The 23,581-nt window shown below is 48.2% G+C and overlaps 1 protein-coding gene and 2 long non-coding RNA genes across 4 annotated transcripts; 1 reads left to right on the forward strand and 2 right to left on the reverse strand.

The window, feature by feature from the left end:
• Positions 1 to 1,323: 1,323 nt before the first annotated feature.
• Positions 1,324 to 6,110, forward strand: LOC148673847 (uncharacterized). The gene is made up of 2 exons (XR_015936139.1): positions 1,324 to 2,693; positions 2,829 to 6,110. It is a non-coding gene; the product is annotated as an uncharacterized LOC148673847 (long non-coding RNA).
• LOC148673848 (uncharacterized) lies at positions 2,800 to 5,567 on the reverse strand. The gene is made up of 3 exons (XR_015936141.1): positions 5,279 to 5,567; positions 3,172 to 3,315; positions 2,800 to 2,936 (listed from the first exon to the last, which is right to left on the reverse strand). It is a non-coding gene; the product is annotated as an uncharacterized LOC148673848 (long non-coding RNA).
• Positions 6,111 to 9,149: 3,039 nt separating the features above from the next.
• Positions 9,150 to 23,265, reverse strand: cd8b (cd8 beta). 2 transcript variants are annotated; one of them, XR_015936142.1, is made up of 7 exons: positions 23,114 to 23,265; positions 17,296 to 17,646; positions 14,849 to 14,941; positions 13,244 to 13,336; positions 11,482 to 11,535; positions 10,191 to 10,242; positions 9,150 to 9,936 (listed from the first exon to the last, which is right to left on the reverse strand). XR_015936142.1 is itself a non-coding variant. In XM_088630746.1 (7 exons), exons 1-6 carry the CDS (start codon positions 23,157 to 23,159, stop codon positions 10,224 to 10,226), a joined length of 639 nt encoding a protein of 212 aa, XP_088486872.1. In that variant the 5' UTR covers positions 23,160 to 23,265; the 3' UTR covers positions 9,150 to 9,936; positions 10,191 to 10,223. The 2 variants fall into 2 exon arrangements, 1 of the variants encoding a protein (XP_088486872.1); XM_088630746.1 differs by having other exon boundaries at positions 11,499 to 11,535.
• Between the last annotated feature and the right edge of the window lie 316 nt (positions 23,266 to 23,581).

Here is a 23,581-nt window from a genome sequence, read left to right on the forward strand (position 1 = left end):
AAATACAGTCTGCATACGGTCCACATGACCTGTGATGACATGGTCAGCATCTTTGGTGTCAAACAGACGTATTAAAATACCTGAATACAGTCATCAAGGTCACCAGGAGCCCGACTGCACCCAGGAGTCTCATTCCCAAGGGTGTGTGGGCAGGTCTAGCCTCCTTTCAGCCCTTGAAGGGTGTGGGTCTGGACTGGGTCAGAGAACAGTGACCCCCTGTACAGCTGCACGTGCATCACCCTGCTTGGAGTCGGAGCTGTCCTCAGACAGGCTGCGGACGCTGGGAGTCTCTGAGAGACGCAGGGGAAGTGCTGTAGAAAAGGATTTATTTTAATAACGTGAAGCTTGAGCAGAACACAAACTGTTCAGCCGATGAGGCTGTGAGCTGCAGCTGTGCTGAGTGACGAGACTCATGAGCAGCACGGCTGTGCAGCATCACGTCGCCCTCGGTGTCAAATCAGGTTCGTGTGGACAGCGGGAATATTTTTTTTTTCTTCTAAAGCTTAATAGTTAAAAACACAAACTAAAGGTGGTTTTGTGCCCCTGTCTTCTGTGCGAGGAAGCGTGTTTCCTGGCAGGGGGTGAGGACTGACGCATGACTGTGATCAGCAGCAGGTCTCGCAGCCCACGGGTACAGACCCTGAGAGAGCAGCCACAGAGCAACAGCATTTCAGCAACACAGACACCTGAGATTCAGCCCAGTGCTCTCCTGTAAGTCTGCACCACACCACAGCCCAGAGGAGCAGGTCAGACCACGAGAGCAGACGAGGGCACCATTCAGAACAGCTGGACTGTTGGACAGTTAGTAAATAATCTCAGTGTCTCATCCGGCTGTTCCCTGAAAGAACCCAGGGTCTCGGCTTCAACAACATGGCTGGACAGTTTGTTCCATACTCCCACCACCCTTTGTGTAAGGAAATACCTCCTGTCCTCAGTTTTCAATCAACTCCCACATAGTTTCCAGTGGGGGTCCTCTGGCTCATGACACACACAATCAAAACTAGAGTTGTGAAAACAGTTCAGCTTCTGAAAGCTCGGGCAGAGAAAACAGAGAAAGAGCTGTAGCAGCAAAAAAAAACACTCATTCAATGAGTAACGATATCTTTGCAGTTACTAGCACCACCTACTGGTCCATCTATACCACTTACAGTAGTAACCTGGTTTCCCTTGGAAGGACAGTTCCTCTTTCCTTTCCTGCCTGTTTGAAGCAGGTGTTCATGTTATAGACTTGCCCCAGGCCCTCCTGCTGCAGTGTGTCGGTTCTCGGGGATCTGCCTGAGCACGTGTGGCAAGTGGCTCTGAGCAGGAGCTGGCAGCTGTACCCCCCGTGCACTGCTTGCCCTACATCTCAGAGGCTTCCTACTGACCTCTATCCTCTTCCTACTGTAAATGTCAGAGTCCTTAAGCCTGGAAAGGGATACCCCCCCACAGTTCCACTGATCAGTCTTATATGATGTGCCCCAACCCCCTTCACCCGTGAAAAGCCCTTTATCTGTTGTCACAATTTTATTCATTCATATCATTCTTTTATTTGTTTTATTCCAGTGTGTCTGTCTGGGTTCACCTGCCCAAGATTTTGTTTCCTCCACTGGGTGAGGTGGTGAGATATTCAAGTCAGTCAGATTCTGGCCTTCGTGTTTTGCAGTGAAGGCTCCATCTTTAGGAGCTGGGTCCGAGGGGGACCCTGGGGGGGGCGCTCACCGAGACGCTGCGGCTGGGGCCTCTCGCTATGAATCAGCCCTTTCGGTTTCCCCTGACTTGTGAACATCTGCCAGGTGGCGTGAAGGCCTGCGTCACCCGCTCCCGAGCTGACTCGCACTCCCGCCCAGGGCTCTCTGTTTCAGTCAGCGCTGGATCCCCCGGGCCTTCCTGCCAGCTGGGGACTCCCGGCCCCCCGACAGAGGCGAGCGCCGGCGCGCTCCTGCACGGGGGAGATCAGTCTGCACTACGGCCTCGCTGGAGTCGCGCTGCACCGGCTGAGGGGGCGCCCGAGGATCCGGCCCACAGCCGCTCACTTGGGAATCTTCTCCGCAGCTTCACCGAGCACTTCAGCCCCTCATCTACAGCCCCCCTCGCCTCCTGCTCCAGTTCTGCGCTTTTCGCTCCGTCTGACGGGCTGAGGCTGACGGCATTTCTTCAGGTCCACCGTTCTCAGGCAGCTTCTTCACGAAATGAATCATTACAGGAAATGGTTTGAGATCAAATTTCTTTTAATAAATGTGTTGTTACTTAAATGCTACAGATACCTTATGAAATGTTTTTGTCCTTGAATTGGTTTAATAATGTGATAGCTAAAGGATCAGTTAAACATTGGTCTGTTTACTTGTAGGCTGTGAGGTAGGATGGTGTCTCTCGTTGCTGCCTTACAGATCTTAGGTCTTGGGTTCTGTTATAGACTGGGAGCACTGTCTGCGTGGAGGCTGTAGATTATGTCAGTCCTTGCTCCGGTTTTCCTCCACCTCCAAGAGGTACTCCAGTGGGATAAAGTGGTTTCTCTGAATCGTCCCTGTCTGCTTGTGTGTGCATCCTCTCCTCTCCAGGGTGCAATCCCAGGAATATCCAGGTTCCTGCTAATGGATAGATGCATAATATATCCACAATTTGCACTGAAGCTGCAACTGTGGGAGTCTGCCTGATACAGACTAAGAGATGATGATTTGAAACTGCTGAAGAGTTTCATTAGTAAGGTAGAGGTGGGTGTCTTCCAGTTCATTCTTTCCTGTAGAGAGGAGAGTGAATGAATGGTTGGGGAGGATTTATCTGGCACGTCAAAGAGCAGAAGTGGTCGGTTTTAATAGTTATATTCTCTCCCTCCTTGCTGAAATTAGAGAACAAGAGCTGCTGTCTTCCACCTGCTACTGAAGACACCCGGAGCGGCGGCTGTGGTCCCACGACTCGGGAGAAGGCAGGGAGATCGCCCTCGCCGCGGTACTGGCCTGCCAGGAGATAAGGAAGAGACTGCTTGAGCTGAGCACCATCCCTGGAGGAGGCCCTCAGGGGTTGTAGTCAGGCAGTAGATGCTGATCAGGTTCAGAAGAAGATCGGCTTAGACGGTGAAACCAAGGGGAATGCCTCAATCGGACTCTGCCGTGATCGTGTGAAGCACAATCACTTCCAGAGCTGACATTCACATTTTCACATCCTCCTGTTAGGCTCTTATCCTTTCCTCACCTGTCGCCAGAGCCTCCCCGCTGCACGTGCTCTCCAGATGTGCTGCTCTTGTAGGGCAGGCCGCTCGTTCCAGATGTGCGAGCTCCCAGCTGGAGAGCCAGCAGCTGATGTACAGTGGTTCAACACCGGGAGTGATCAAGGCCGCTGTAGAGGTGAGGCTGAACATTGGGTATATAATTCTGATAGGTCTTATGTTATTATATTGAATGTTATTACAGATTATATTGAGATATTATGCTGTGAAAAAAACACATCTGAAAGAGAACATTTTTAATTAAATTTAATGAAATCTTAATGTAAGTTCTTAGATGTTTTTCCATTTTTATGGCTGATACTACTTAGTTATTATTCAATAAATTAACCTCATCTAAAGGCAATTTTAATCAGACAGATATCACGGCATTTGTTTGGCACAAAATTCCACAAACACATCAGTGAAGTGAAATTTTATAAAAGATAAAATTTAGTTGTTTTTTTTAATTACTTGATAAAGTTTCTAAATGTCTCATTTTAAATCAGTCCCCAGGCTGTTTGTGAAAGACTAAGATAACAACATTTCGGTCGTTTCAGTTTAAGAAAAGCAGACAGATCATTATGAAAAAGACTGAGCAGAACTCTAAGCCCTGCTTTCCTTTGTAAAGGAAATGACACCTGTGACACAGTAGACTTTACATGCCTGTGGCTCGTCTTTAAAAGGAATCATGGCCTCAGTATCTGTTACCGACAGTGGCAGTAAGACACTGCTCATCTCAGCCCCACTGCTGGAAACTGTCCAGACCTGAGCCTTCAGAGTCACAGCAAAGCTCTGCGGCTTCGTACCTTCAATCAAAAATACTTCTCAGACGTGGGAAACCATTACTTTAGGTATTTTATTTAACTTTTATTTTTGGACACCTCAGCAAAAAATAATAAATCAATAGCAAAATCATTAACTGAATCAAGTGCAACTATATATATATCAGCAGGGTAGAAAAGTCAGCTGAAAGATTTGACTAATATTGTCTGGACTCAGAAATGAACCTCACTGGCAAGGTCTGACCTGCGTGCGAGACACAGCAAGGAGGACTCACTGTGGAGCTGAGCTGCCTCAAAATGTGTTACCATTTGACTAATTCCATAATTATTGACATATGATATATTCTATATATTATTAATATTTTCCATTCAAATTATTATTATTATTATTATTATTATTTTAATCAACATACAGGTAGTCATTTAAAAATCACATTTATGGCACAGTAATTTAATTAGTCACATGTAATATTTCGACATTCTTATTTCCATACTGTAATTGTAAACTAAGCTTTTTAATTATAAGTCGTTTCTTGAATGCGTGGATCAGTGGCTCAAAACACCAAGTCCACTCAGAATTGATTTGAGCTGATTTTCAAAAACAATTATAATGAGTTTATTAACACTGGTGCTCAAAATCTGCCGTTTATTGATCAGCTAGTTTGTTTAATCTTCACATACTGAAAGTCTTGTACTTTTTGATTTTGGAATTTTGATTTTTTTTTATCTGGAACTCGTTTAAAATGTTTTGTTAATATTCCTGCAGCTACTACAAGTCATCACAATGTTTTATGTAAACGGAAAATAGTGGTCCATATTATTACACTTTTTTTCTACATAATTCTTGACTGGAGATTTCTTAAAACACGACGATGAAACTTGATGGTCACGACGGCGGCGTGTCCGGATGCGGAAGGTGCTGGCGAGGGGGTATTATTTATAAAACAACGCGACAGAAACGGCTCCGACAGTCCTGGAGGTTCATTTTGGTGAAACTGCGGCGAGTGTCTGTTCCACAGCGGTGATGTCGCTGTGTTTAATTTAATAATTAACTTTAATTATTTAATAGTTTCATCATTATTATTAAATAATTAATTATTTAGTTTAATTCGACTATCATGGAATTCAATTTTTTTAAACCGTTTGTTTTTAAACGATAACAAACTTCATTGAAAAAAAACACAACCTTTAATTTTAGAAGATGAATTGTTAAAGAAAAATCTACCACAGTATCTGTGTGATTCCAAACCGTCTGCCGGTTCTGACTCGTGCAGTAGCTCTTGTAACTCGAACGGGAGAACGGGGGTCTTACAGCTCTGCCGTGCCGGACGTGTTGAAGTCTCTTCTCTCACAGCCCTCCCGGTTCTCCGCACCCGGAGCGCACAGACGAGCACAGCGCAGGCGAGAAGCCCTTCCCTGCGCCTCTCAGTGCTCAGTGTAACAGCGCGCTACAGAGCGGCTCTCCAGCCTGGCACAGCCCCGCACCGGGCCACACTGCCCCAGACACCAGCTCCGAGCTGGAACATACCGATACTGATACATACTCACACCTGAAGAAGGCTCCACTGCCGAAACTGCCTTTCTTCTCTTTTCAGCCTGGAATAAACCTTTACTTGTTCCTTTGCAGACCGATACTGTGTGGGGCTAGTATATGGCTAATAAGGTGATCTTATCTTATAGATCTTATCTTAGTGGAATGGGTGCAAATAGACTGATACGCGATGGGTTTATAAACAGTGCTAAGTGTACAAAACGATGTGCTGTATGAATGCAAGTTCTATAGACAGCTTCACATCTGTCGGAAAGGTTACTGCACACTACATGTTAAACATGGTTAAACCCTGACAGTGTAAGAACTGTGGGCCCAACTCTTCTGAATAAACTTCAGATAAGATATTTATCTCAGGAGAGGCACCGCAGTGTTGCTGACAGAACAAGACCCGAGGTCACGCTGCTGCACCCGGACTGAAGGGCCGCTCGGAGCCGGGCTGGTGACTGGCGAGCGCACGGCTCAGCGGCAGGGATCCCCACGCCGCGACCGGCACCCGGAATGGAACCCCAGTGGTCAAAACAGGGTTTAAAGTGGTCATTTGTGGTGGCAGAACGAACTTGGAAATAATAGAAATAAATTCATTGAAAATGAAGAGCGTGTTTTTTTCCTCCTCTATATTTCCGTTTGTTTCTCGTGTGTTGTATGGACGTTGCCTCTTTAAAGCGATGTGCGGTGCAAAGCAGGTCAGGGACTGAGCCCAGGGGCTCAGCGCCGGACACACCCAGAGCTGCCGGGCGAAATGACTTGGCCATCTCGACTCTTTCCAGCGCACCGAGGCCGACCGTCTGCACTGCGGCTCGGGGAGAGAAGTCTCTAATGAGCCACACTCCACACTCCGGATCCGCGGGAGGTCTTGTTTTCGTGCGTGTGCGGGGGGCGTCTTTTCTGAGAAGCGTGCAGGGGGCGACGGCTCCATGTCTGCCCTACATACGGCTCACCGCAGTGGAGCCGAGAGGCGCAGGTGCGCCGTACAGCTCGCAGGTAGAGACTCCCAGCGCACAGCGCGCCGGGGGGCTCACAGCTCCCTCCCCGGCGCTGCCCCCGGAGCCGACCGCCGGCCCCCCTCCCCCCGCGCAGCTGACCCGCCTGTGCGGGCTCACTGAGGGCTTGAGTCCTGTTTCACGGCGGCCAGCTGGCCCTCTCCTGCCCTCTGCCCTCTCCTGCCCTCTGCCCTCTCCTGCCCGCCCGTGCGGTGGGGCTGCGGGCGCCCTGTGGTCTCTTTGAGACAGCGCCGCGCTGCGAGGGAGGGGAGAGCCGGTAGGAAGGCTGGGTCGGGCGCAGATGGAGAGATAGCAGCTCTCACAGGAAGATGCGGCAACCCCCCCTCTCCCAGCTGCGCCTTTAACTTGTTTTGAGAAGAGAGAAACAAAAGGCGCCGATTCCGAGAAGGCTCGCAGTGAACCTGATGAATTCAGACTACAGCCGAGCCCAGCATCCCCCCCTCTTACCGCAGGGCTGCTGGCGCTGTTTCTCGAGTAGAGTCTTGTCCCGTTAAGTTGAGAAAAAGATCCCTGTATTTTATACGCCTAATAGAACATACTGTTCTGAATGCCAGTGAGTTATTGGCTTGTAGGAGAGAATTCTTCAGACAGTGCCAGCGCCGGAGCAGTGGGACAGGGCGCACTAGTTGGGAATGAACACCGGAAGTCCACTGTCAAAGTGTTTCCGTTAATAAAATGGATGCGTTAATACAGCAGGCTTTTCAAGGTGCACAATCACATACTTGGGGTTCTTTTCAGAAACTGGTAATGGGGTGATGTCACAGACCTGATGATCATCCTGGGTCGCTGCTCACCGCTGTTTGAAGCTGCCTCCACTAAGCAAACAGAAATAAATGAGACAAGCAGGTTCCCATCCATACTGCAGAGAGAAGGGGCTCTGCTCTGAACGCCCCACTGCAGAGCTCTGCCACGCCGGGCGCTGGCCCCGGGGACTCGTGTCACCTGCCTGCGCGCCAGGTGGTTCTCTCTCTCTGGAGACAGCCCTGTCCCACTCAGAGTGTCCACGGGACAGGCAGTGAGGTGAGTCGGACTGTGGGATCGGCGGGACCAGCGAGAGGTGGTTCCCTCAGGGCATTACCACCGATCCCAACACACGAGCTGGCACTGCTCAGAGCACAGCGCACAGCGCACAGCGCACAGCGCACAGCCACTGGTGGAAGGAAGACCAGGCGCTGGCTTGTAGAGCAGAGTGCACTGAACTCTGAACTGGGGCAATTGGCCACATGAGAGAACAATATCCCTGTCTTTCTGACACAGGGCTGGAAACTGTCAAAGATTCAGCTAAATGATCCTATTGCAGAGAAACACATGCAAGTCCACTGCTCCAGAAAGAAATAAACTCTCAAGTTCATGAGGCAACGGATTCTTCCACCATGTTTTTATATTCTGGTTTTCTGTTGTTTCATGCTGTGAACAATAAATACACTTCCCACAGAAACAGACTGTCAGACCAGAGCCGATGTTTAATTCTGTCAAGAATCCAGGAGAAAGCTTCAGACATCGTACAGCACACAAGGTACCAAGCTGCAGAATGTGATGATTCAGAATCGCAATGCTCTGGCACAAAGATAAGTCTGCTGAAGTCTGTTGTACACCAGAGTGATGACTTTTAAAAGCACAAGCTTCTGTGAGTCTGGTATTAATGATCAGATTGGAACCCTAATTGTTTTTGGGACTCCTGGGACTGACAGAAGGGGAGTTCCTGTTCCTGTTATTGTCATGAAACACGAAAACCCCCTCAGGTCTGCCAGCTGAATCCGAGACCTAATCTTGAAGAGCAAAAAGGTCATATATCTGAGATCTGAGAACCTGACAGAGTGCAACAGATCCACAGTGTGTCAGAACCCACACCACTCTGCTCCTGAGAGAACACAGAACTGCAGCAGATCCACAGTGGGTCAGAACCCACCCCACTCAGCTCTTGACAGCACACAGAACTGCAGCAGATTCACAGTGGGTCAGAACCCACCCCACTCAGCTCTTGACAGCACACAGAACTGCAGCAGATTCACAGTGGGTCAGAACCCACCCCACTCAGCTCTTGACAGCACACAGAACTGCAGCAGATTCACAGTGGGTCAGAACCCACCCCACTCAGCTCTTGACAGCACACAGAACTGCAGCAGATTCACAGTGGGTCAGAACCCACCCCACTCAGCTCTTGACAGCACACAGAACTGCAGCAGATCCACAGTGGGTCAGAACCCACCCCACTCAGCTCTTGACAGCACACAGAACTGCAGCAGATCCACAGTGGGTCAGAACCCACCCCACTCAGCTCTTGACAGCACACAGAACTGCAGCAGATCCACAGTGGGTCAGAACCCATTGACCCAGGATTCTACAGAGGTGATGGTCTTTTTCACAGCAGGAGCCCATATCATTAGTGCAGCTCGCACTCGTCCAGCAGTGCTGATAGCAGAAAGCAGAGAGCCAATCCTTACCCTCTCCTCAGTGGGTGACGAACCCACAGGTTCTGAGAAGAGACACGATCAACAACGCTGGGGGCTCTGTCTCAAGTGACAGACAGACAGAGACTTGCCTGATCATCAGAGCATAAGACCTACCAGTAATAATAATAAAAACAACAATAATAATAGTAATCTCAAATATGAATACAAATCTCAAAACACTTTCAAAATTTAAATTTTATTGATGTCATAACAATTATAACATGATGTGAAAATCTGTAATTTTTCAATTCTCTCACAAATGAAGAAAACTATATTCTCGCAGCACATAAAAATTCAAAATAAGAAATAACTGAATGTAATGACAATACCGTGGACACAGTAAATCTGGATACACTTTTACCTTATTTACATTTGTACAATAAAGCCGATGACACAGTCAGCACAGTGGCCATACGTTTGAAAAACAGAAGGTTGTGTTTTGCAGAGCAGTAATTGCAAAGCTAGCGTCTCAGACAGTGGGACTGCAGCCATCAAGGAGCCTGTGAGTGTTCAGTCTTGTGTTCTGTATTCATGTTCTATGTTGTATTCAGTTTACATTGTGTTCTGTATTGTGTTCAGTTTGTGTTGGGTGTTCTCTGTTCTGTTTTCAGTGTTGTGTTCAGTTTGTGTTGTGTGTTCAGTGTTGTGTTCAGTTTGGGTTGTGTGCAGTCTTCAGGCTCTATTCACACAGTGATTGAAACAGATTCTTATTTACACAGACAGTGCAGCTCTCTTTACAGAATAATTCAGGGATTGACTCTGGATTGACTCTGGATTGACTCTGGATTGACTCTGGATTGACTCTGGATTGACTCTGGATTGACTCTGGATTGACTCTGGCTTCTGGTTTGCGTGTAAATGCCTGGACAAACTGCTCAAGCCTGTGCTGCACAGCCGAAAACATCCTGGTGAGCTGAACGCCTTGGACAGTCTGCTCTAGAGAAGACCTCGTGACGGAGGAGACCTGAAGAAGAAAAGATGCACAAGAGACAATCATCATGTGAAAAGACCACCTCACTGTCAACGTCTGGCTATCCTTCTCTCTGACTATCCAGGTGAACAGCCTCAGAGTTAGTTCTTAGGTCCATCAATGAATTGTGAGGCCGTGTTCCAGGACACTGTGGGAGACTGCAGGACACCGCAGGACACTGCGGGACACTGCTGGACATGGCAGGCGGACATGCCCATCTCTCTAACTCAGGAGAGAGCCCCACTTGCCTTCTGTGCGCCTCGTGCTGCAGCAGCCTCAGTTCATCTCAGCTCCCGTGTCCTGATGGAAGACACATTGAAAGGCTCAGCAGTCAGGGCTGGTCGCCGTATTTGCAAAACAGCACCAAAATCTGTCAAGTGCGGACATCCCAAAAGCAACACCAATCGTCTGTTTTTAAGTGCACATATACTATATTTTCAGGTACAGAACTTTGAAAGTCCAGAACAGTGCCTTTTTAGACACAAATCAGCACAGCTTTTCCTAAAGAAACCACAAGCCGTCAGAGGGACTGGCTTTTGATGGACAGAATCAAGCAACATTTCCATCACAGGAGTGAAAATTAAAGCTACGAATTACCTAACGCACAGGGGATCTGCTGGAATGTCATAGTAACATTGATCACTCCTTAAAAATGCCATTTTCAAGTTTAAAAGATCTCAAGACACAGCAAAACTACCTAAGAGGATGCATGAACTGTCACAGGTTGGTGGTACAGTATATCTTCACCAGATATAAACAAGTTCTCATTGACAACAATCACCTGGAGATCTGTTGGCACAGGGGTGTATTTTGCTGTGAGTGAAGGTTATTGTGCAGGAGGGCAAGAGCTGTGTCCCACCCAGGACTGGAACCCTGAACCCCCCCTCCTGCTTTCAAAGCCCTGACCACTCCTCCATGCTGCTGCCACAGCATTGTCAAACCTGTGCTACTGCCCTCACATACAACACCTGTGTTTCTCACAGTCAGCCCGTGCGGGTCTGAGCCTGGTGCAGGGAGGACGAGCTCCAGTCACTGAGTTCTGCTGGTGCTGGGCTTGGCAGGTGTGAATTTAGGGCACGATCACAGGTTGCAGGTAGACTGATCTGCAATTACTGTATATCTGGTGCAGCATCTTTGCAAGAAACTCGAGTCCTCCTGTAACTGTAACTGTCTTACGCATTCAGGCAGAGGGTGAACAGTCTCCTGAGCATGTCTGAAAGGGCACTGCGTGAGGACATATGGGCTCAGAGCCACACAGCCTTGTCGAGGACAGGGGGACCAGAGTCTGTAGGGAGTCCACTGGCAGGTCTTGAGGATGGCCATTACCTGGTCAGTGGTCAGTGTGGTCCGTATCAACACCGTGCAAGTCGGAGTGGTCAGGAGTCATGTAAATGGACCTCTTCCATTAGGACACCTGGCCAGGCTGCACAACAGCAGATCCCCTGACATCCACTCAGTGCAACAACCCACATGCAGCTAGACACATAATTGCCACTTGAAATTCATCTGGTCGAGCATAATTATTGCCGTTGTTCTCACCCAAAGGAACACGTTACCTCTTCGTGAATCTGTGACGACACTTCTTGGGCAGTCCTGCAACAGAGGAGCGGTCATTGTAGCTCGCAGCGGCGGCAGGTGAAGCTCTCGGTGCACACGGCGCTTTCAGAAGAACATTGCTGCAGATACGATCTTTCAGCACGCACACATGGAGAGGAAGTGGCAAACACACACGTGTGCACAACACACCGCGGCGTGAGCCGTTCAAGGCAGGAGGTACAGTACAGCCGAAATATTGATCCCTCACAAGCTTTCAATACAAGTGCGCATCCTTCTGCGCTCAGAACTTCTTACACTGAAAGGATCAGAACGGCGGTTTAAATACACACGAAAACCGCGACATGAACGAGCATTCCTAAGCAACAACATAAAAAAAGATATAAAATACCTGAATTAACTTCTTTTAAAAGCTTGTATGGTTTCCACATCGAAGTGACCTGCTAATATCTAATAGTCACGTTTCAAGAGTAAAACACACGGTTGGAACCGGAACCAGACTATTACCAGAACTTTCGAGTCCAATTGAAAACCCCTGCAGGTGCATTTCGCCTGGGGCTCGGGGTGATTTCGCTCCGAAAGGCGTCAGTGGACAGGGCGGCGCCGGCACTGACACCAGGAACAGCGCTGTCCCGCTGAGGACCGGCTCTGGTTCCGACAGCCCGCTGGGTCTGAGCTGCCGCTGTACTTTATTTCGGATCGACACCGTTGAGTTTTACAAGGAGTAGAATTAGGAGACGCGATGATACGTCTTCGGAAATCGTTTCTTGTTATTAATTTATCATAAGCACACTCCTTCGAAGGTAACCCGTTTGATGGTGCCCAGTATTGATTTAGAACGATCCACTTGTCGTATTTTAATAATGACACGCGGGGAAGAAAGAACGGGGAATTTGGGAGCTGTTTCTGCCTGACCTCAGCTGTTAGGGACATTGAACAGGGACCCAGGACCCCGAGTTTCCTCTCAAACCCTGACTTGTCTGGGGACCCAGAAAGGGAGGAGCCGGGGTCCCACCCCAGTGAGGTGGCAGAAAAGATCCAGACACGGGACGGAACTGAAGGAAAATCTGGGAAACGCCTGGGCTCGTGTTTTTTGTTAAAAGGCGAGATTATTTCCTTCTAGGTGTTCAACTAGACTGTGCGCGCCGAGCGATTCCTCGTTAGGGTTGTTTTAATAGAGGGAGAAAAAACACGCTTCTCACTCCAACGATTTGGCAACATAAAACCGAAGAGTCCACTCTCTCTAAATTTTCAACACATTTCGTAATCTCCCGTTCATCGTGAGTTAAGAACTGTTGCGTGAAACATTTGCTTTTCGCACCACAAATCGGAATGTGAAAATCGGGTGTAGGTGTATTTTAGCAAGTTATCGATAAAGTGTTGTCGATTATTTCTTTCATATTTTTTTAATATTACACTTTGAAACTACAGCCCGTTGTCTAAAAAAATACAGTTTTCTGACAAAAACAGCTGACAAATGCTGCCTTCAGATTTTTTAGATCACTTCCAACTTGTGAGTTCGCAGCTCCGCGTGTAAAAAGGATTTAGTATGAACGCAAAGCCCACGGCGGAGCTGCGATATCCGCGTGAATCAGCGCCGTGCATCGAAAGCCGGGAAGACTGCGGGCCAGTCGTGAAGCCACCCGGGGCTGAACCTACGGCGGGCTCGGACCCGATGAAACGGCTCGAATTTCAACACCGGCACCCGGAACCGGGCCGCTTTCCCGGATCCCCAGCGTCTACTCACGGCTGAAGTAGTAGAGGGTGCAGACCCACGCCACGGCCAGCGCCGAGAGCCCTCCGGCCAGCGGCCACAGCACCAGGGGCCCGCAGCCCCAGCCTGCGGAGAGACGGGCGGTCAGAGTGCGCTTCCCGGCTTCATGGCGACAACGGCAACAATAATTACATGATCCCGCCCTAGTGTCGACACGGAGCAGCAAGTATCGCTCGCTGATGTTATCACAAATACTCACCATTTACAACCATGTACTAAAAACGACTATGATCCATAGATAATATTTAATGACAATATTAGTAAATATATCTATTAATATGAGTACATATTTACTTGGCTTTGAATAATGACATTACTTAATAATGATAATAATGTTGCTTTATTAGCCCTATACAATTTCTTTCATTAGGAATTCATCTTTTTGCATTCCCCAGCTTGCTCTCCATGAGACAGACAGGGAGAGAAGCTGGGGGTCAGAGCGCAGGGTCAGCCATTGTACAGCACCCCTGGAGCAGTTGGGGTTAAGGGCCTTGCTCAGGGGCCCAATGGAGTAGGATTCCTCTGCCGGCCGCAGGATTTGAACCAGCAACCTTCCAGCCACAGGCGCAGATCCTGAGCCACAGAGCCACCTGACTAGTGTTTGAGCTAGCTTGGTTCTGATGAACACAGAACACAGGAACACCAGGAATACCAGGAATGGGAACATCGGAATGAAGCTGGAAAACGGATATTGCAGCCGTCTGGTGGATGGGCACCAACACAGAAAGTAATGCTGGTCCAGTATTAGCAAGCAGCGCCTCGAGTCCAGTCCAGAGACAGAAAGAGCTCAGGAGCCGGAGCGCGGAGCAGGAGCAAGCACAGGTCCGTCAGCTTGGAACAGAAGGGCAGAAAGAAAAACAGAACTTTTTGACTTCAGACAATATAACTGGACATTAAATTCTCCCCCCGATGTGAACGTGGTGATCAATTTACATGATCATAATAAAAGAAATTCTGATTTTCAGAAATTCTAGTGAAATCCGCAATGACCTTTTCCATTCAGTGAAGTGACTTAAAAATATAGCTTTCAAAATGAAGAAAAACTTTCTAAAGTTACGGAAACCTACAGGATGGAATTCTCGGTACGGAGGCATTTTACCATGTCCCCGTGACATGCAAATTCCTAATTATTAATAATTAAATATTCATATAATATATAATATTATATATCCGCGAAATGTCTGGTGCATTTCCTGAGGTCTTTGCGGCCACAGGCGATGTGGATCAGGTACTGAGCACTAGCTGTCCAAACTAACGGTTACTGACCAGACTCTCCTTTATTCTCAAGGGTTTCCCACGTCTCAGACTGGAGGTGGGAAATAAAAAGCCATCTCTATCTTAACGAGCCCTGGTGATTCATGGCCGTTACAGAGTTAGCTGAAGTATTTTCCTCCAGTAGCTGTTATTAACTGGGCTGTTTTCCCCTTCAGAGCCTGTTACTGTGGTGCTGAGTGTGGGCACCCTGTGCCTTCCTTCCAGAGAGGAGCAGCGGGCGTCTCGGGGCCGGAAGGGAGAGAGGGGACAGGAGACAGGAGACAGGAGAGGTGAAAACCCTGCCAGCGGAGGGCGGCTGTGTACCAGGCTGAGGCTTGGGTCTCCTCCTGCTGGGGCAGCGGAAAGGCGTGGGCTTCCGGGGGGTCGTGGTGGGGGGTGGGAGTGTGGGCGGCGTCTCTGGAAAACACAGAGAGGGAGCAGGAGCCAGTTAGGACACAATCAGGCACCCGGACACCATCTCGCCACACACCTGCAGCAGCAGCAACTTCCCAGCCAGTCCTCGGAGCTGACAGTGTCTCAGCAGTGTCTGCAGTCTCCCAGCCAGTCCTCGGAGCTGACAGTGTCTCAGCAGTGTCCTCAGTCTCCCAGCCAGTCCTCGGAGCTGACAGTGTCTCAGCAGTGTTAGAGTCTCCCAGCCAGTCCTTCAAGTTGACAGTGTCTCGGCACTGTCCCAGCCAGTCCTCGGAGAAGACAGGAGACCCCTGAATTGACTGGACTAGGGCTCTCTGAGACCTGTCACATCCGCTGCTAATAGGAATCCTCCACACAAACGGTCTCGCCCTGGTTACAAGACCAGGACTAGACACCCCTGCCTTACTCTCTCTCATCCTCTGCATGGTCCCTGCAGGCCTGGGAGTGCTGTGGGTGGGTTGCAGATTAAACAGAATATTTCAGACTGCAGAGGCATGTGAATCAAAGCACCAAGATGCTAGAACAAGATCTGAGAAAGCGTTTTCATGACCCTACTGCTTGCTAAAACCTTGTAGATAAGGGCCTGTCTGAGTTTCTGAATCCAGCTCTTCTCTGCGGAAGTCTTCAGCTCAAGAGACCACAACAGACCTCCGCAGTTTCCTCTTAATGAAAAGAGACAAAAAACACTGTAGGCTGCTTTCAAACAAGCCCTGTTTCACATTTCATCACCACCAATGGGCCAAAACTCTCCACCAGCCCAGGTGAGACCACCCACTGTCAGCTCTTCCAGTGGTTCAAATGGTACATTGGAGAAGAGTAGTGAAAACATACACATACGTACTTCTACATACATATGTATCTGATTCATTAAAAGTCAAATATTCTGATTATGCCTGGAAAACAACACAGTTGAGATACATTTTAATAGTGCATTTAAATAATAGTGTTCCCAGGTCTGTTTACAGAACCCACTAAAACAGACCTTTGATTGAAAATCACATCTTCATTTTCCAGTGAAATGTCACTCTTTCTCTACACACAGCTGATTAAAATCTTCTTTTTCTTAGACTGAATCCTCATTCTAAGTGTGCTGACTGACATCTTTCTGCACCTTCTAATTCATCTGCCACGAATTAAACTCTCAAACACAGTTCAGTCGATTCAAACGGTGAGACTGAGAAATTCTCTGTGCAAGCCGATGCAGTGCTAGTGCTGGTGGTTTCAGGCCTCTGACCCTGAGTGTTGAAAAGGCCTGGGCTGAGCCGTGTCTCTCCTGTCGCCGGGGAAGGGGAGTGAGACAGATCAGTGAGCAGTGGTGCAGGTCTGTGTGGGCTCTGTACAGTCCTGTGTGTGTGCAATCACAGGGTCACAGCAACCCAGAGCTGATACCAGAGGCACTGGGAACAAGGCCTCACTCGCACACGGCCAGTTTAGAGACACCAGTTAACCCCGGAGCTCCTGTAGAGACCCTCCCAGGACCAAAGGGCTCAAACACAGCCACCCTCACCACCACCCCACTCTCCTGCCCCTCGGCAAATCCAATCAAAACCTTCAAATCTACTGCAAAAATGCAGAAAATGAGAGATTCGGCAGCTGATGGCTTTAACCACACATTTGCAGTTATGCTGCCCACAATCCTCCTACCTACATGTGGTACAGTGTACATGTGGTGCGTTTGTCTGCAATGAGCTGTACTGTAGACACAGGCCCATATTAAAAAAGATCACCTCCCCGTCAAAGATCACTAACTCTGCACCCGAGTTTGGATTTCTGTAGGCTAGAAGGCAGAACCATCCCTTTCCTCCTGACAAACTCCTCTTCAGCCTGGGAGCTGTAGTAATCTGTAGCCGGTGGGTCAGAAATTAAACTCAGCTGAGCCACTGACAACAAGCTCAGAGACAGGCATGTTGACCAAAACATTAGAAAGAAACACTGTTATGTTTAATGCACACTGTGTGGTGTTTGCCTCCTCTTTCACCGGAGCAATATCTTCTGGGCGCCTGCCAGAGACAATCCTGCAAATACGGGTTAATCCGCGCTGAAAAGCAGAAATGAGAGACGTTCTACACGTCGAGCTGTTTCAGGCGCGCTCTCTGCAGCCTTCTTCACAAGGGGCCTCAGCACATGGACTGTCTGAGTTTCTTCCCTCCCTTCCCAGCGCGAATGAACTTTACACAGCTCCGCGCTCGGGCGTCTCACCACGTGGACCGGTGTTTCTGTCCGCACTGCGGGATTATTTCGCGGCTCAATTTCAGCAATAAACGGGTTTCGCAGTCGGGTGCCTGTCCGCGCTTTACGAGGGGGCTCAGAATTGAGGGGGGCGTGCCTACAGGACCCACCTCCCGGCCGGAGCTCGGCGCCGTCGCTCAGCGTGAGCTCGGTTCTGTTGAGGACGCCGCAGTAGTAAATCCCGGCGTCCTTCTCCTGCACGCGGAGGATCTTCAGGATGAAGATGGTCTTGATACTGTCCCTCTTGCTGCCTTTAAACCGCTCCTGCTCACTGGGGGCATCAACTCCGTAGATGTATTTATCCGTCACGCTGTAGTGAAACAGGAACTGGAATCCCTCTTCTGTCTGCCGGTACCAGAACACGCCCGAGGGACTTTTCTCCCCCCACTCACAGGTTATAGACGCGGTGGCGTATAGGTTCACATAGTAAATGTCAGACGCCTTGATCATCTTGCCTGCCGCTGTGGAGAGAAAGACAAGGAACAGTATGAGCTGTGGAGGATCAAGGCGACAGTGCGTTACTTCTTTACACAAAGGGTTGTTGGAGTGTGGAACTATCTACCCAGCCACAGTGGTTTCTTTCACGAAACAGCTGGATGAGATCCTAGGATCAATTCACTACTTTTAGAGCGCAGCCCTGTTGGAACTACATTCCCCAGAATCCTGTGGGGGGGGGGCAATGACCCGCTGCTCTCAGTCACATGACCATTAGGATGGAAGACAATCAGTCAGGTGACTGTGTGACGAGCGGGAAGCAGAGGAGGTCTGGCTCAGTCTGGGGATGTCTGTTGTCTGTGAAAAGGGCAGAATCTTCCTGTGTGCTGTCCACAAAAGGGACAACTGACAAGGGATTGAAGGAACTAGTGAGTTTTGAGAGTTTTGTGAGTTGTTTGTGTGAATTACTTAAAGAAAAACTGAACTGTCCTGGTCTAAATGAGACAAGCGACAACCTTAACCTCATCTTAGGGTCTATCCAGGTCATTTTGTAATCCACCACTCAGTACAGGATCACAGAGGGAGCCAAGGCCTAACCCAGCAAGTAACGGGATGCCCATCCATCACAGGGCACACACAAACACAAACTCGCACACAGTCACACCAGGGCCAAATATCCTAGGAGCCAAGTAACACACCAGCTTGTCTTTGGACTGCGGGAGGAACCCGGAGCTCCTGGAAGAAACCCACACAAACACGGGAAGAACATACAAACTCCACACAGACAGTACCCCAGGAATAGAACTCCGTGCCCAGAGCAGCAAAGAAGCAATGCTGACCACTGCCCAACCACGTTGCACCCAAGAGTCTATATACCTTCACAATTGGCTTATAACATTCACAAGTTACAATTGTCATTTTAAACAGGTGAGGTGTTTCAAGGTGTTATAATATAACAAGAGAATTATTTCAATAAACCTCAAGACAGGAGGCGAACATGAATTTGCCTGGTATTGTCTAGCAGCTCAGTATCCATTATTGGAAAGTTGTTTATCCTGGAGATGGTTGTAGCAGAGCTGGAGCTTATAAAACTGTTCAAGCCGGACAGGACATCGGTCACAAATCACACTAATTAAGTGTGCGCAGACTCCTAATTACAAATGAATGTGAAAAGTCACTGGGTTCCACACTTAAAATATAAAACCCTGGAGAGAAGGTTCGGCGCCCTTTCTCCTCATCTCCGGTCACCCACAGACAGACACGCTGCACGGGATCAAGCCGGGGGTACGCTTCAGTATTCACCTAAAAAGTGCTGTGAAGATATATTCGCATTGTTCACATTGCCCAGTGAAAATGTAAGGGTACTGACACCACTGCTCAGCTAGGTGTTAGAGCACTGATCACTTCCCTCAGCAATATGAAAGGCACTGATCACGCTGCCCAGAGATATGCAAGAGCAGTGATCAGACTGGCATTAAGATCCGTATAGCTGCATAAGATGGAGAACTTGATCCTCCTAACAAACAGAAGCAACAGAAAACACTGGAGGCCCAAACACAAAAGGCATCGATTCACAAAACAAGACACCCGCGTGTTGTAAACCATGGGCCGCTACACGAGTTACAGAGACGGCCCAGAAAGATCACACGGGACACATAGAGGCGGCACACGGCGTTTGGGAGGAAAACAGGCAGGACAGAGGGTCTCCCAGTCCGAAAAGAGCAATTCCAGGGTTTTTCACACGAGAGGACACTGGCCAGTCACGGACGATGATCTCCCAGGATGACCCAGAATCTCACCCAGCCGTGTCTCATAATTAACCAGGGTATCTGCTTCAGCAGCGTGGTTGGACTGCCTGTTCCGGGCTCCCACAACTCTTTGTGTAAGGGAGTGACTCTTGTTCTCAGTTTTAAATTCGTTCGGCCTCAGCCGAAGCCTGGGCTGGAGGGCTGGGAAGAGGACAGCGCAGAGTTCTTGGGGCTCCTGCGGACGTCCTTCTGTCTTGAAACCTGCTCATCAGGCCTGAGTGGTAGCTTGTAGCTGATTGATCTGAGGCTCTCCCCCAGCAGCTTCTCGAAGGAAACCAGGGTATCGGCTGGGCAGCCCATTCACACTCCTGCCTCCTGCTCTCAGTTCGCCCTGATCTCCAGCTGTTTGCCCCTGTGCCCCGGCTCATGTTTCCCTGGGCTGCCTGTCACAGCCCTGAGGGCCTGAACACCCGGGTCAGGCAGGACTGAGAGGAGTGTGTTCACCCACACGCGAGAGGTCGCGAATAATAGGAGCAGATTCCTTTTGTGTAAAGATGCTTTTAAAAGCACAATAAATGACCACTACAATATCAGGACGTTATTACACCTATAGATGCACTCATTTGTCATCTAATAGGTCAGTAGATCTTTTTAGAAATCCTCCTCCTGAGCAAAAGATTCAGATGATTATTAATATTAATATTTTTATTACGAATATTATTAATAATCTGTATTATTATTGTTATTAATATTATGCTTATTATAATCAGTGGTGGCTTTAGTATCGTTTGAAGATTAGAACGAATCAGAAAGTTGTGTCGCACTATATCAAACTGAAAGATGCTCACTACAGAGAGGACGCTGTTTGATATTACAGGATAATGTCCGTCATCCCGCCTGTGGCTCTCCGATGAGCGGGCGGTCAAATCTGTCCAGCTAGACCATCTGTCACATCTGTCCAGCGCTGGGCAGTGATCTGCAGTCCTTTTTGAATCCTAATTATTTCTTTTAAATAACAGTCATGGTATTACAGTTACCGTTTCAATTATTTATTTCAGTTCACGAGTTGTTTCAGTTATAATATTGTTTCTATTATTTATTTGAAACATTACTATTAAATATTAATGTTATTGTCATCACCATTTGGCAGACATAAATAACGTAGACGGAATGATTCAACTTGATTATTAACACACTGATGTTATTATTTAGAGACTTTTGTTGACATCGTGAATTTTACTGTGACATTTCTTAACAGGTAATTTCAAACTTCTACGAGTACTTGAGTATTGCCAGAAACGCCTTTTAAATAAATATTTATATATACCTAATATTAATATACAGTAGTATATTAATAACATCCAGTGACACATGCACTTTTGAACACATAATCTAGCTTAAAGTGAACCGACTCAAGCAATCAGGAAACGGCAGCCTGGAGTTCAGATTTTCAGTAATGCTTGCAAGTAAATATGACAAAAAAGCAACAGCATAACTAACGATCCCAACAGATACTGAGACAGCAGAACGTCACATGAAGACGACACGAGGTTCAAGGTGTCTCAGTGGTTCGGGTCTGTCCGGTTCAGGTACTGCCTGCCACGGAACGGCACCGAAAACTGACAGTTAGTCGATGGCAAGAGGGATGTCGCCTGCTCACATTCGCCCCGATTCCGAGCAGACAGACCTATCGGAGGCCTGGGTCAGTCAGGAGGGACGAGAACACCTGCACACAAGTCGATTTCCTTTTTAACAGACAATAGTTTCTATGAAGTTAAAGTTGTTATCGATGTTATCATTGAAATAGTTTTTTTTTACAATCTAAACTTTTGCTTATTGGCTGCCTTGGGAAACTCGCGAATGGGCAGCACTGAGCAGTCTCGCCCGGTTTTAGGGGACACACTTCAAGAGAGAAGGGGGGCCGCAGGAGCCCCAAGAACTCTGCGATGTTCTCTTCCCAGCCCTCCAGTCCAGGCTTCGGCTGAGGCCATGGGAACAAATTTAAAACTGAGAACAGGAGTCACTCCCTTACACAAAGAGTTGTGGGAGCGTGGAACAGGCAGCCCAACCACGCTGCTGAAGCAGATACCCTGGTTTATTTCAAGAAACGGCGGGGTGAGATCCTGGGATCAATTAGCTACAAACTACAGGCCTGATGGGCAGGGTGCTCTGATGTTCAGCAGCCAGTCTTTCACAGAGCTCTGGAATGATTTTCAGGGCAGCAGGTGTCGCAGGGACACAGAGTGTTTTCGGACGAGAGCAGACGAGTCTCTGCTCAGCTGCTGGAGCTGTATTTTCTCCGACCCGTTTCAGAACCACACTTCAGAATCTCCCTGCTGGCTGCAGGCGAGCGACAGGGCGGTGAAATTCTCTTTTATGTCTAAAATGTGCAGAGTTGGGAAAAAATAGTCTGTGAGGTGAGACGATCTTAGCTTCTGCCCTCTGAGCCCTTGTGAGTTTTTTATCATCGTCCGTGACTGGAATCGCTCCTTTCGGACTGGGAGTCTGACTGCAGCCGGATGGCAGGGCTCAGCAGCTCAGGTATATATCTCACACAGCCCTGGAGGTCACCTTCCTCAAGCTCGAATCAGGTGAGAGAAGGAAACTAGAGCTTAAAAGAACCTCAGAATCACAGTTTGTACTTTAACTGTAACTGTGTCCTTACACTTGTGAGTCCGGAACAGGGCAGAAAATAAGTGTTTTTTTTTTCACACAGACTATGACTTTTATATATCTCAGTTCATATGGGCCCACAGTGGGTCCCAGTCCATGATTGATAATGATTGATGATAATTAAGCTATGAAAGCCCAGGTTTGAGATACTAACTACTACAAACAGGCTACAGGGCGCACTGGTGTCCCTGAAGCCAAGTAAGGCACTGATCGGCCTCTGGTCGGAGAGGAGTCGATACACACAAGTGCAGGACTGGGCTTCGACAGTATTAGATTCATTGCTTTAATTTGCTGTGACATTACCTTCTTAAAGAAAATAATACACGGCAAAATGTGTATCTACATTTTACAGACATACCATTTTTAAATACGTCACGACTGTGATAAGGATTACATTTCAGAAATAGATTGTCTTCATCCTGCTTTTTACTTCTTCAGACTGAAACTCATTTATTAAACTAAAGTCATTAGAAATGACTGAAAACGACGAGATTGCTATCGATGTGTGTTTCTTAAAGTTAAAAATGTAAGTGTTGTTTTTCTTGTACTTTCCGGGTTCGACACGTAAATACAATGTTTCTTTATAGCAATCAGGCTTTGATGATCACTGACATTAAGCGGTAATGATTATGGAAAGTTTCAAAAACGACAGCAGCACTAGCACTAACGAGCTTGAGATTTTTAAATGTAATATTCCTAATATGTACGTTTAACAGCACATCATTAAACAGTATGAATGCCTGAATTGTTTAATTAGTTCCACAACAGCCTCTGAAACTTTCCGAAACGTCTGACAGTCTCAGGCCTTCGGCTGTTGTCTGTCGCTCCTCAGCAGCTTTCCGACCGGAGAGCAAACACGAACTAGTGTACTGTCGCAACTGACTGCACAGCAAAACAACACCGAACAAATGTACCTGAATTATTACATTTCTAAAAAGTTTTTTTTCCCAGCCTAAATTAATAATATCCTCATGGTTCGTATTTTAGACTCAGGGGTGAATGCTGTGGTCACTCCCGAAATACCCGAGACTCAGCGACACCTGGAGACGAGCGGACAGCAGTGTCCCCCTACCTGCTGTCCAAAAGCACGCGAGACACAGGACGCCCAGGTACTCCATCTCGTCTCCGCCTGTGCGCGCTGCGCTCGGCTCGGCTCGGCGCGGTGCAAATACCGGCGCTGCGCTCGGCTCGCCTCTATACCCCCGTGTGACATCACCAATCAGCACCCCGTGTGGCAGCCAATCAGAAGCCAGAGCCGGGCCGCTCTGCTCGCCCAGCGCAGCTCGGGGCGTCTCCCCCCTTGGCACCACAGTGTGATCGAGCCCACAAGCGCCCAGAGGAGTTAGGGAAAAGAGGTAAACGCTTATTGAAACCTCTGGGTAAGTGTGTGATTTCCTTTTTACCTAATTGTTCAAGAGACCAGGGACCTCCGTCTGATTTTACATTGTGATCATCCTTCTCCTGTCATCCTAATCCGAGCTCTCTCCATTCCCGATGGGTAAACATGACCTGACTGTTTTCTCTGACTGTTGCAACAGAA

Source organism: Lepisosteus platostomus, chromosome 4 (assembly GCF_059453375.1).
Source record: "Lepisosteus platostomus isolate fLepPlt1 chromosome 4, fLepPlt1.hap1, whole genome shotgun sequence".
NCBI classification, from domain to species: domain Eukaryota; kingdom Metazoa; phylum Chordata; class Actinopteri; order Semionotiformes; family Lepisosteidae; genus Lepisosteus; species Lepisosteus platostomus.

What these genes read in the sequence shown, in the direction of transcription:
- cd8b (XM_088630746.1), bottom strand. Translation starts at nt 23,159, where the DNA reads ATGGAGTACCTGGGCGTCCTGTGTCTCGCGTGCTTTTGGACAGCAG. An exon ending in GAGACCCAAGCCTCAGCCTG is followed by an intron (nt 13,337 to 14,848) that starts GTACACAGCCGC and finishes GTCTCTCCGCAG; the next exon opens with GCTGGGGCTGCGGGCCCCTG. An exon ending in CACCCTCTACTACTTCAGCC is followed by an intron (nt 11,536 to 13,243) that starts GTGAGTAGACGC and finishes CCTCTGTTGCAG; the next exon opens with GACTGCCCAAGAAGTGTCGT.